At 42.2% G+C, this 13,168-nt stretch overlaps 1 protein-coding gene across 1 annotated transcript in view; it reads left to right on the top strand.

Annotated features, from left to right (window-relative positions):
* LOC107298168 (small G protein signaling modulator 2) overlaps nt 1–13,168 on the top strand; it is a gene marked incomplete at its 3' end in the record, with an annotated part of 98,867 nt that overhangs the window by 65,685 nt on the left and 20,014 nt on the right. Inside the window, exons 8-12 of the mRNA XM_029286468.1 lie at nt 1,360–1,484; nt 2,044–2,111; nt 3,633–3,796; nt 6,291–6,426; nt 11,617–11,751. Of these exons, the coding sequence (XP_029142301.1) occupies nt 1,360–1,484; nt 2,044–2,111; nt 3,633–3,796; nt 6,291–6,426; nt 11,617–11,751 (628 nt within the window). The remainder of the gene's footprint in view (nt 1–1,359; nt 1,485–2,043; nt 2,112–3,632; nt 3,797–6,290; nt 6,427–11,616; nt 11,752–13,168) is intronic.

Raw genomic sequence — 13,168 nt, 5'->3', positions numbered from 1 at the left:
GGGGTGGGGTGTGGTGTGTGTGTGGTGTGTGGTGTGTGTGTGGTGTGGCGTGGCGTGGAATGGTATAGTGGTAGACTTAAAAGACGCATTTTTCACAATCCCATTACACGAAAATTGTCAGGAGATTTTTGCATTTGAATGGACTAATCCTAAGACACAGAAGCAGTCTTGTTGTGTTTTCAAAAGTATGGTATGGTATGGTATGATATGGTATGGTATGGTATGGTATGATATGGTATGGTATGGTATGGTATGGTATGGTATGGTATGGTATGGTATGGTATGGTATGGTATGTTAGGGTGGGGTGGGGTGGGATGGGATGGGATGGGATGGGATAGAAACTTTATTGTCACTTTAAATGTACACTAATCAGCATACATTAAAATGAGAGTTCATTGCATACAGCTCTCAAAGGGTAACCACCTCCAATATACACTGCCTAAACATAACAAAAAAATAAAATAAATTATGCATATACCCACATACACACACGTGTGTGTGTGTGTGTGTATGTGAGTATATATACACACACTTCTCAGCTGGGAAGATAGCATATTGCAATTTTGTAATCCCAGGACACCGCAACTGACATAAATGTGAGTGCCAAGCACCCAGATCACAATCACATGACTGCAGGGACTCTGAGGTCTGAGGGCTATCCTTTTTTTCCCGGAACTGTTGTAACTTCAAATTGTCACTAAGTGAATGGTCATAAATTGAGGATTACCTGTACCAATGTCTCAACCCCATATTATCAAGTAGAAAATGAGTTTTGAGCATACGATTCTTCTCAGGGCCTTTCTTCCTCTAAAATACTTACCTCTCTATAATGGATTAAACTCTAAGCCCAGGTTAACAAAACATTTGTGTCTATGTAGGTTCTTAGTCATCCAAGTCATCCCATGATTGTCCCATAGTTGGAAAAGCACCTTTGGGACAACCATTCATTTGGTGACTGTTCAAAGTTACAACGGCACTAAAAAAAAGTGACTTATGACCATTTTTCACACTTACGACTGTTGCAGCGTCCCTGTGGTCATGTGTTCAAAATTCAGACGCTGGTCAACTGGCATGTATTTATGACGGTTGCAGTGTTCCAGGGTCATGTGATCACCTTTTGTAACTTTCCGATAAGCAAAGTCAAAGGGGAAGCCAGATTCACTTAACAACTGTGTTATTATCAACTGCGGCAAGAAAGGTCGCAAAATGGGGCAAAATTCATTTAACAACTCTCTTGCTTAGCAGCTGAAAATTTTGAGCTCAGTTGCTGTAAGCCAAGGAATACCTGTTCTTCAGAAAATGTCCAATATTTTTGTCTTGTTTTTTTCTTATAACCGTTGGGGTAACTTTTGGAACAGAAAGATGACATGGAGGCCATTCCAGGATATCTATCTCTTCATCAGTCTTCTGATTCTTTAACTCTGAAATGGACACCAAATCAGCTCATGAACGGGAACCTGGGCGATTCGGAACTGGAGAAAAGGTAAGGCATGGCAACAGCGGTTTGCTTGGGGTAAAAGATTAAAGTAAAAAATTAAAGGTAGCAAGGAAAAAAGACAGATTTGCTCCTAGCAAGGGGTAGGCAACCATGGCTCTTTTATGACTCGTGGACTTCAACTCCCAGAATTCCTGAGCCAGCATGGCTCAGCATGGAAACCTCTCCATTCTCCTCAGCATGGCTGGCTCAGGAATTCTGGGAGTTGAAGTCCATGAGTCATAAAAGAGCCAAGGTTGCCTACCCCTGTCCTAGCAAATTCCAAAGTATTTTCAGCAAAGTATCCTTATTAAATTCTAAATTGCTCAAGAGAAACAATGAAGGAAGAAAGCTGTGTTAAACTGTGGTCGCAAAGAACCAACCAGGAGTCTGCTAGAATCTGTTTCTCATTCACAAATTTCATTCAAAGCCACAAGCTTTTGCAAGGTGAGGCTTGCTTCGTCAGATTCAAATGTTTCTCAGCCTTGGCAAACTTTAAAAAGTTTGGATGTCAACTCCTCTTTTCAACTATTGTCACTCTTCAGTGTCATTGTGATCTCATTTTCAGCATCTACTGGGACTATGCCTTGATAGTACCGTTCAGCCAAATTGTCTGCATCCATTGCCATCAACAACGTAAGTCTTCCTATTTTATGGGTTTGAATGTCTACCAAAGAAGCTGGCAGTGATTTAAGAGCACTCCTTTTCGTTTCTCAGAGTTGTAGTAATTGATGAAATCTGTCTGAAATGAATGGTGTTAATTTGTTAATTAATTGCATTGATTTCATTTGGTTGATGGTTTAACCTTGTACAGGTCAATTTTAGCTGCTCGCTGTCAGAGAAGGAATTTAAAGTGGCTGGAGAACTTTTGTTGATGAAGTCCAGAAAACAGGATGACTAATATGTTAAATAAGAGATGCTAGTAATTGCTGGAACAAAATGCCACCCCAAATGAGCACCTGTTGGTGGGGAGGGCCAGAGATATTTTTCATAGGCTGCAAGTTTGTCACTGTTATAATAAGTGGCTGCAGCTATCTCTCTCTCTCTCCCACCTCCCTTTCATCTAAAAAAATATATAGAAGAAATTGTCTGCTTACTCATATAAAAGTAAGTCTTCCACTATAAACAGATACACCTAAAACTATGTGAACCTTTCAGGGATCCACCTTTGAAACTGAACCACACTTTGAAGGGTAGGATGTCTCCTTCATCTTCCTCTGAAGAAATTCCCTGTAGATTGGATTATTTCTTTTCTGCCCTGGAATGGAAATTCCATCCAGGTCTATATCAGCCTTTACTGTTAACATTCGTATCCAGCTTATTTTTTTCTGGTGGCAGATCTCAAATTCCTGGCTCAGCAGCAGTAATTGTGAGAGGGATCTAGGTATCCTAGTGGACCACTTCTTAAGTATGAGCCAAAAAAGCCAATGCAGTACTAGACTGCACTAATAGAGGGATAAGATTAAAGTCATAAGAAATGATAGCATCGCTCTATATTGCACTAGGTAATATTGCTTCCAGTTCTGGTCATCATAATACAGAAAAGATGTTGAAGCCCTGGAAAATCTGCAGAGAAGAGCAATAACGATGATAAGGGTTCTGGAAGCTAAATTGTATGACAAATGGACTAGGTAGATCTAATCTATCAAAGAGAAGGATTGGGGGGGACATGATAACTCCAGTACTTGAGGGGCTGTCACAAAGAAGAAGGGATTGATTTATTCTCTAGTCTAGGGCACCAGAGGCAGGACCAGAAGAAATGGGTGGAAACCTGTCCAAGTGAGATCCAGCCTAGAAGTAAGGAGATATTTTCTGACACTGAGAGCAATTAATCAATGGAATAACTTGCCTCCTGCGGTTGTGGATGCTCCGTCACTAGAGTTTTTTTCAAAAATAGACTGGACAACCATTTGATGGGGGTGGTATGAGACTCCTGCCTTGAGCAGGGGGTTGGACTAGAAGACATCCAGGCTCCCTTCCAGCCCTATGATTCTGTGATTCTATGAAATTGATGTATTTCTCTGCAATTTCTTTGTCATGCACTTTTGCTCCTGCTTAATTTCAGCCAGGGGTTGAGTTTTAGGACTGCAATTCCGTACTACCTTTGTTGCTGTTGTTTTTAAAGAAGCCAATAGCAAGGAACATTTATCTCTGCAGCTGACCAAGGTGGGACTTTGGTGCTGGTGAGTCAGGATGGTATCCAGAGGCCCCCACTCCATTTTCCACCTGGTGGACATCTCCTGGCCTTCCTATCTTGCCTTGAGAATGGCCTCCTGCCCCGTGGACAGCTGGAGCCCCCATTGTGGTCCCAACAGGGAAAGGTAAGGCTAGAGATTCCAACTCTGCAGAATCATTGGTCTACTTCAGCTTCTCCAACCTGCTGCTATCTCTCATTGTACAGGTAGTCCTTGTTAAGCAAGGACTGCCTCTGTATGAGAAGGATTGAATGATATCAATTCAGAGAAGAGCAACAAAGATGATTAGGGGACTGGAGGCTAAAACATATAAGGAACGGTTGCTGGAATTGGGTATGTCTAGTTTAACGAAGAGAAGGACAAGGGGTGACATGATAGCAGTGTTCCAATATCTCAGGGGCTGCCACAAAGAAGAGGGAGTCAAGCTATTCTCCAAGGCGCCTGAAGGCAGGACGAGAAGCAACAGGTGGAAACTGATAAAGGAGACAAGCAACTTAGAACTAAGGAGAAACTTCCTGACAGTTAGAACAATTAACCAATGGAACAACCTGCCTCCAGAAGCGATGAATGCTCCAACACTGGAAGTTTTTAAGAAGAGACTGGACAGCCATTTGTCTAAAATGGTGTAGGGTTCCTGCCTGAGCAGGGGGTTGGACTTGATGACCTCCAAGGTCCCTTCCAACTTTTTTATTATTATTATTATTATTATTATTAACAATAACAATAACAATAATAATAATAATAATTTCTAGAGTAGGAGTGTCTAACCTTGGCCGCTTTAAGACCTCTGGAATTCTGGGAGTTGAAGTCCAGAGGTCTTAAAGTTGCCAAAGTTGGATACCCCTATTCTAGAGCAATTTATCATTCCCTTCCTACTTGGCTTCCAGTGACAACATTACAAATTCCAAAGCATGATAATTCACTGAAATCAGGTAATGCACATAAGATGATTTCATCCCCTCAGAAGCTGTTAAATGAACTATTGATTGGTGGATTCCTGGCTTCTCTCTCAAATTGGGATCCATCACTTGTTGATTTCTTCTGGGTCCTAAACTTTCTTTTATCTGCTCTGCTTTGACAGCCAATCTTCTAGATTGGGGATTCCCTCTCAAATTTTAACATCCTAAGAGAGGTACTTCAAGTATAGTAAATGTTCTCCATCATAGCCCTGCCCTTTTCCGGTTTGGCCTCTTTTACAAATGCCCCACTATTATACATGCTTGGAGGGTTAGCTTACAGTTACCCACTCACACATTCACAGCCCTGATCAACAACCTGGTCAGATGTGAAGAATCAGAATCACACGTTAAATTCCAGTTAAGTTGATTTATTACTCATTCCTACACACTAGAATCTAGTCAACTAACAGTCCGCACTAAATTAGCGTTAAATAATAGTTAATGAAATTCAAGAGGGGCTGGATTTGGATCACTTGTGGGAACGTAACGACTCCAGGCTGATTCCTCTCTTGACTTCACCCCTCCAAGAGGCTCTGTCTCTTCTTCTACATACATTCAAATCACTTCCAACTGAACACTGAGGCACACATGGTTCTTTGGAACACGCGGAGACCCAGTGAATTTAACAGCAAAACTTTACTGGCTGCAATGTACATTTGCTCTTTCTCACAAGTACCCACAAACTCATCCACACTTACCCACATCCTTCTCAACTAAGCTGGCAGGCTAATTAGCTAGAGAGTTGGAAGCTGCCACTTCTGGATCCAAGAGTAGGTGGGCTTCAGGACCCCATTGATCCCTCAAAGTCCTTGCTTTGTGGATTCTGAAAACCCACAGCTGCTTTTGCCTTGTTGGTTTTCAAATCTGGTAGCTCTTGATGGGACTTGGAGAGGGGTTTCCCCTGTAATCAGACCCAACGTCTTGTCTGGTTCAGGAGACATTTTGTTTTCTTTTGTTTCCTTAACGACTTGGCTCCTTCTTAACAACCTCCCAGTGGAACAGCTTGCCCTCCGAAATCGTGGGCGCTCCATCACTGGAGATTTTTAAGAAGAGACTAGACAGTCGCTTGTCTGAAATGATTTAGGGCAGTGATGGCGAACCTTTTAGAGACCGAGTGCCCAAAAACTGGCCCCCACCCCGCCTGCCCACAAGGCCCTCACCGCCTCCAGGCCTGCCGCAGATCGCCATGGCAGCCCAGCAGCGCCATGGCAGCCACGCCCTCTGCCCGCGCCCCGCAGCATCAACGGTGCATGTTGGGGTGTGAGGGTAGAGTCTTGTCTACACTGCCTGGCTGCCATGTCCTTGGCTGCGCTGCTCCATGTGGGCCACGGTCAGGGGCAACTCTCCTCCAGGGGGGTTGCTGGTGAGGAGGGGGTTGCGGGGGGAGGCAAGGCTGGGGCAATGGCACATGTGCCCACAGAGAGGGCTCTGAGTGCCACCTCTGGCACCCATGCCATAGGTTCACCACCACTGGTTTAGGGTGGTCTTGCTTGAGCAGGGGGCTGGACTAAAAGTCCTCCAAGGTCCCTTCCAGTTCTATTATTATTCCCCAAGAGATCTTTTAGGTAACATGCCTGGCTTTTGGTCCTCTCTGCTTACCTGCCTACTTCATCTTTAGATGTGGCGGGTTCAGCCCAGTCTCACATCACCTTCTTTTGCAGGGCAAAGTTTTTCCAAAGCTCCGGAAACGGAACAGCCACAGCCGGTCGATGGACATGGAGGAACTGCCGTCAGTCATGGAGACAGCTACAGATTATGTCTTCAGGATTATTTACCCAGGCCACAGACACGAGAACAGTAAGGATTTCTAGTCTTCCGGTTTCACAGACTGTATGGGAAGGGCCGCGTGCAGAAATTGATGCTGGCAATCCTCGCATTTCATCCAAACAAATTTTTGAAATGAATCCCAGGTAGTCCTCAACTTACGACCACAACCGAGCCCAAAGTTTTTGTAGCAAAGTGAGACAGTTGTTAAGTGAGTTTTGCCCCATGCTGCGACCTTTCTTGCCACAGTTGTTAAGTGAGTCACTACAGTGATTCAATTAGTGTGTTGTGAAGTTAAGCTAGTTGTGAAGTGAATCTGGCTTCCCCATTAATTTTGTTTGTCAGAAGGTCGCGAAAAGTGATCCCATGACCCCCGGGCTACTGCAACCTTCATAAATATGAGTCAGTTTGTCCAATACAGGTGGTCCTCCACTTACGATCAAAATTGAGCCCCAATTTTTTGTTGCTAAGCGAGACATTTGTTAGACATTGATTTTTGCCCCATTTTACGACCCTTCTTACTACAGTTGTTAAGTGAATCACTGCCATTGATTTGATTTAATTTAACATGGTTGTTGAGTGAATCTCGTTTTCCCATTGATTTTGCTCGTCAAAAGATTACAAACTGTGATCACAGGATCACAGGACACTGCAACTGTCATACATATGAACCAGATATTGCCAAGCATCCAGATATTTATTACGTGACCATGGGAATGCTATAACAGTTGTAGGTTTGAAAAATGCTCATAAGTCACTTTTTTCAGTGCCGTTGCAACTTCAAATGGTTAGTAAATGAATTGTTGTAAATCAAGGACTACCTAGATCTAAATTTTGATCACATGACCCTGGGGATGCTGCAATTGTTGTAAGTGTAAAAACTATCATAAGTCACTTTTTCAGTGCCATTGTAACTTTGAACGGTCACTAAATGAATGGTTGTAAGTTGAGGACTATCTGTTTAAGTAACTTTAAAACCAACAGTAACTTCAGAGTCCTAGAGTAATAATAATTTGTAATTATTAAATTTTTGCCACCTGACTTCCAGCAATTTTGGGTGATAATTAAATGCTCCAAAGAACACACAGCAAACAGAGTTTCCATTAACTTATAAAAATCTTTATTAAAGTTTTGGGGAGTTGGGCAGCATACAAATTTAATAAATAAATAGAATTAATTACTTAACTTACAATTGCTTAAGTATTACAAGTGGTCCTTGGCTTACAACCTTTCATTTAGTGACTGTTTGAAGTTACAATGGCATGGGGGGGGAGATTTATGACTAATCCTCGCATTTACAACCGTTGCAGCATCCCCACAGTTGCTTGATGAACATGTAATTTGGCAACAGGAATGTATTTACCACCATTCCAAGGTCATGTGATTACTATTTGTGGCCTTCCCAGCTGGCTTCCAACAAGCCAAGTGGGGGGGAGGAGGGGGATTCACTTAACAGCTGCAGTGATTCACTTAAATGGGGGGGGGGTCTTCAAACTTGGCCCTTTTATGACTTGTGGACTTCAACTCCCAGAATTCCTCAGCCAGCATGCCTGGCTGAGGAATTCTGGGAGTTGAAGTCCACAAGTCATAAAAGGGCCAAGTTTGAAGACCCTTGACTTAAACAATCCTGAAAGAAAAAGTTAGTAAAATCAGGCATGATTGTCTTAACAGTCGCCTTGTGTAGCAGTTAGAAATTCTGTATCCATAGGAATAATGTACTATTTGAACATGGAAATTTGGCTTTGTTAGCCTTAGTCTAGGATTGTGTGTGTTGTTGTGTGTGGCCCTGCAATGGCCTTCCATGTGACCATATGACCAATTGTGATCGTAAGTCGAGGACAACCTGTACACAAACTTACACATGCACACATTATTCATTTGTTGCAGCACAAAGCTGGTGGCCAAACAATGCACCAAACAATTGCATGCATGACTGGCCTTCCCACTAACTTTTCTTTTCAGCATTCTAGTCCTCATCCGATTTCAGCCTTGATTTCCTTATCTTTGCACCTTGTACACATTCTTGTCTAGGATCAAATTTTGGTCATCTTTCTCCAGATACTTCTCCCATTTTTTTAAGCTCTTGTAACATAAGCCACAGATTGCAAGAATACAATACACTTTTAAACTCTTGAGCAGTGGGTTGGACTAGAAGACCTCAAGGTCCCTTCCAATTCTGTTATTCTGTTAAATGAACAGCAAATTATATACAGGGAATCCTTGACTTATGACCAGTCGCTTAACAACCATTAAAAGTTCCAATGAACCTACTGGGGGGTGGGAGAGGTGTAATTACAACCTGATTTCAACATTCTGACAGTTGTCCCCCCCAAAATGTGGTCACATGAGTAAATATGACCATCTCTAGCTGTTTGCGGTGTGATCACAATTTTTGGCATTTACTTGCGTTATTTATTTACTTATTTATTTATTTGTAAAACCATGTCCTTGCTTAACAACCACAGCATTCGCTTAACAACCAGGACGGCTACTTTGCAAACTCCATGTTTGCTTAACAACCATCACACAAAGAAGTCATTAAACTGGGTCAGTCATTTACAATTGTCACTATTTATGACTGTAATATGGTTGTAAATTGAGGATCACCTGTATAATATCATCCTCTTGGTATGATGTACACACTGTGAGAAATGGGGACATCCAGTCTCTCAATAGCCTCTGAGACTGTTCTATAGTCTGTTCTGTAGTCCTGGGCAGCTAACAGTCAGGATTTCCATGTCCACAGAACAAGGGGCAGAACTAAACTTCCTGCAGGTGGTCATAACTCAATTCTTTTGTGGGAAATGATATAACAGGGGTCTTCAAACTTGGCTCTTTTATGACGTGTGGACTTCAACTTCCAGCTTTGCTGGCTGAGGAATTCTAGAAATTGAAGTCCACACATCATAAAAGGGCCAAGTTTGAAGACCTCTCTGATATAAGATTGTTGCAGTTTTAATGTTGAGGTTATATGGGTTGCTAAATCAGAATGGGAAACCTACAATCTTGCAAGAATGAACTCTGGCACCCTTTGCAGGACCACTGAGTTTCCACCCCTGTGCTAACCTATAGATTAAATGCTGGGATAAAATAGCTTTATAAGCTATATTGTGGATATTGCTTTGATTAACCAGAGGTAAGATTAAAACCAGATTTGTCTGTGTTTGAATGTCCCAGCAAAAATAAATGAAAGGGCAGCCAAGCCTCCAGTTTTCTTCTGACATCTTTGCACCAAGAAGAAAAATGCATATAACACTGGGGTTTGTGTAATTTATTCTTGTTAATACTGAATTACGTGGTTTTTTTTTACTATCGTATCAAAATCAGCTAGGTGGGTTCTACTTTATCTTGCAGGCCAGAGGGACTGGCTGGTGACATAATGCTCAGGAGTTTTAAGGACATTTTTATGCCTTTTTTTGTGTTTTCTGTGAGTGCAAGTTGACCAACTCCAGATGGATTAGAACTAGAAGAAGAATCTGTTTCAGATCCATTCTAGTTTATCTGTTCTCAGTGATTGGAATTCTAATGATTTCGCAGCTTAAACGACTTCATTAGATTGTTATACAGACAGTCCTTGAATTACGATCATAATTTAGCCCTGCATAATTACGATCATAATTTAGTCCCAAGTCATGACAGTCATAAAGCAGGTCACTACATGACCAGACCTGATTTTATAACCACTTTTTTCCCCGATTGTTCACTGAATGTGGCAATCGAATAGCAAGTGCCATGTCCTTAAGTGAACCCATTGGGCAGTATGGGGCTGTTTTTGCCAGAAACTGGAAGTAAACACTGATTTCTGACCAAAATGCAGTAAACCATGAACATATGATAGCAGACCCGCAAATGGCCGTAAATGCCAGCCTGTTGCTGAGTGCCCAAAATGTGATCATGTGACCATGGGCGTTGCCTGGACATCATAACTAGGAAACTAGGTCAAGAATAGAATAGAATAGAATAGAATAGAATAGAATTAGAAACTTTATTGTCACTTTAAATGTACGCTAATCAGCATTTCATTGCATTCAGCTCTCAAAAAAAATACCATTATGCATACACACACAGATATGACACAGAGAAACAACAGTCTAGTTCAAATGTATATATATATACACGGCGGGGGGGGGGGAAGAGAATCCTGCGAATTTACAAGACAGATGGCATAAGGAGCAAAGCTGTTACAGAATCCAGTAGTCTTGCTATAAATACTTCGAAACCTCCTCCCAGAGGGGAGCAACAGAAACAGACTGTGAAGTGGGCGTCTGGGATCTCTAACAATGCTTCGAGCTCTAAGAACATAGTGCTTGTAAGCAGTGTCCTGAATAATGGGAAGCGGGCTTCCTATAATCTTCTCGGCTGTCCTTACCACTCTTTGTATGGACCTTCTATCCGAGGCTCTGCTACCACCAAACCAAACAGTGATGCAGTTTGTTAAGACACACTCAGTTGTGCCTCTGTAAAAAGTTTGTATGTTTGTTTTATAAAATTTATTGGCCGCCCATCTTATCACAAGCTCCTTTTGGGGGGTCTGTTGTAATTTTGAACAGTTGCAAAGTGACCGATCATAAGTTGAGGACTATCTGTAAAGATAAACAGAAATAAATCCAGCCTTTTATGTTGCTTTATCTGTTGCTCCAGAAGAAAAGTGGGAAATGAGTGAAAAACATTCATTGCATTATGTAACATGCTAAACTAGGTTAAAATGGAGCTGGGTCAATTGTGGTTCATGATGATGTAGAATCCGGCCATTATCCTAGATTGTTGAATGAACATTTTAAGCCAACTTATAGTTAATAAACTGTATGACGATTCATAGGAGTAATGTATTATCTGAACGTGGAAATTTGGCTTTGTTAGCTTTAGTCTAGGATTGTGTGTGTTGGTGTGTGAGCCCCTGAAATGGCCTTCCATGGAGGAAAAGGTAAGGATTTTGTGAGCAGAATCTGGTGGATTACATGCAAGTTTGATTGAGTGAGTAATCTGCTAACTAAAACCTTACGAAAACTATTGTGCATCAGCGTTTGGATGAGCGAAATACAAACTCAATGTTGGATAGAGAAGACATTGGTTGGAAACTAAAAGTTCCACAAATCCATGAAGATGGAATTATATGCTGCCCCCTAAAGGAGGGGAGGACCACATGTCCTTTTAAGACTTGATTGTCAATCCTGGCGCCCGTTTTGTTTTCTTATGCTCCTCTTTCACTATTTTTTTGAGCAGTAACTATTAACTACCACCACTTAGCTGCCAGCCGCTCTGCCTCCGTTGATGATGACGAGGAGGAGGAAGACAAGCTGCACGCAATGCTATCCATGATCTGCAATCGGAACCTCACAGATTCTAAAAGGATGAAAGGTTTTTATCCTTCTCCTCCCTGCCCTCCCAACTCACCTCATTTCCCCCACTGGCACTCAATGTACAACAGTGTTGGCATTACTGCAAGGTCAGCGCACTGCTGGGGCACCCTTACGAGTCAGGGAAAGCAAGTGCATGGAAAGAACGAGAGAAGAGAATATTGTCTCTTTTTCCAGCCTGTCGAAAAGAAGGATGGGAGGTGAGGGGACATGATAGCAGTCTTCCAATACTTGAGGGGCTGTCACAGAGAAGAGGGGATTGACTTATTCTCCAAAGCACCTGAGGGCAGGACAAGGAGCAATGGGTGGAAGCTTGTTAAAGAGAGATCCAGCCTAGAAGTAAGGAGAAATTTTCTGACAGTAAGAACAATTAATCAGTGGAACCTCTTGCCTCTTTTGGATGCTCCATTACTGGAAGTTTGCAAAAATAGACTAGACAACCAATTGATGCTTGTGGGTGTTCCATCACTGGAGGCTTTTAAGAAGGGACTGGACAGCCACTTGTCTGGAATGGTATGGAGGTCTCCTGCTTGAGCAGAGAGTTGGACTAGAAGACCTTCAAGGTCCCTTCCAACTCTGTTATTTTGTTATATCCTGTTAAGGTCTGTTGCCTTGAGCAACAGTCCTATGATTCTATGTTTTATGTTTCTTCATTCCATGAAAACAAACTGCTAGTTCCTTCTCCTTTCTTTTACTTCAGTTACTGTCTCTGCCAGCCTTTCTTAGCCTGGGAAACTCTCAGTGCTCTGACTCCCATAATCCACAGCAAGCGTGGACAAAGACCATGATAGCTGAGGGTAATGGAAATTAACATCTAACTTCTCTGGAGGGGGTCAGAATGGAGAAGGTTAATTTGAACCTAAGTTGGCATTTCTTCATCTGATGCATCTTGTTTATTTATTTATTTTAAAATGTACTTATTTAAACATATTTCCATAGCACTATTCCAGTATTTGAAGGGCTGCCACAAAGAAGAGGGCATCAAATTATTCTCCAAAGCACCAGAGGGCAGGACAAGAAACAATGGTTGGAAACTGATCAAAGAGAGAAGCAACCTGGAATTAAGGAGAAAGTTCCTGACAGTGAGGACAATTAACCAGTGGAACAGTTTGCATTCAGAAATTGTGGGCGCTCCATCACTGGAGGTTTTTAAGAAGAGACTAGACGAGGAATTCTGGGAGTTGAAGTCCAGGAGTCATAAAAGAGCCGAGGTTGCCTACCCCTGGACTAGACAGAAATGGTATAGGTTCTCCTGCTCGAGCAGGAGGCTGGACTAGAAGACCTCCAAGATCCCTTCCAGCTCTATCTATTCTATTCCATTCCATAATGCCCAGTTCCTAGGACTCTAGGCATTTAACAAGATGCATCACAAATTCTGTTAGCAGCTTTGAAAGTCTGGCTGGAGAGAATAGGGCAAT

Source organism: Protobothrops mucrosquamatus, unplaced genomic scaffold (assembly GCF_001527695.2).
Source record: "Protobothrops mucrosquamatus isolate PMUCROS unplaced genomic scaffold, P.Mucros_1.0 scaffold3770, whole genome shotgun sequence".
Taxonomy (NCBI): domain Eukaryota; kingdom Metazoa; phylum Chordata; class Lepidosauria; order Squamata; family Viperidae; genus Protobothrops; species Protobothrops mucrosquamatus.
This window is presented reverse-complemented; position numbering and strand designations above follow the sequence as displayed.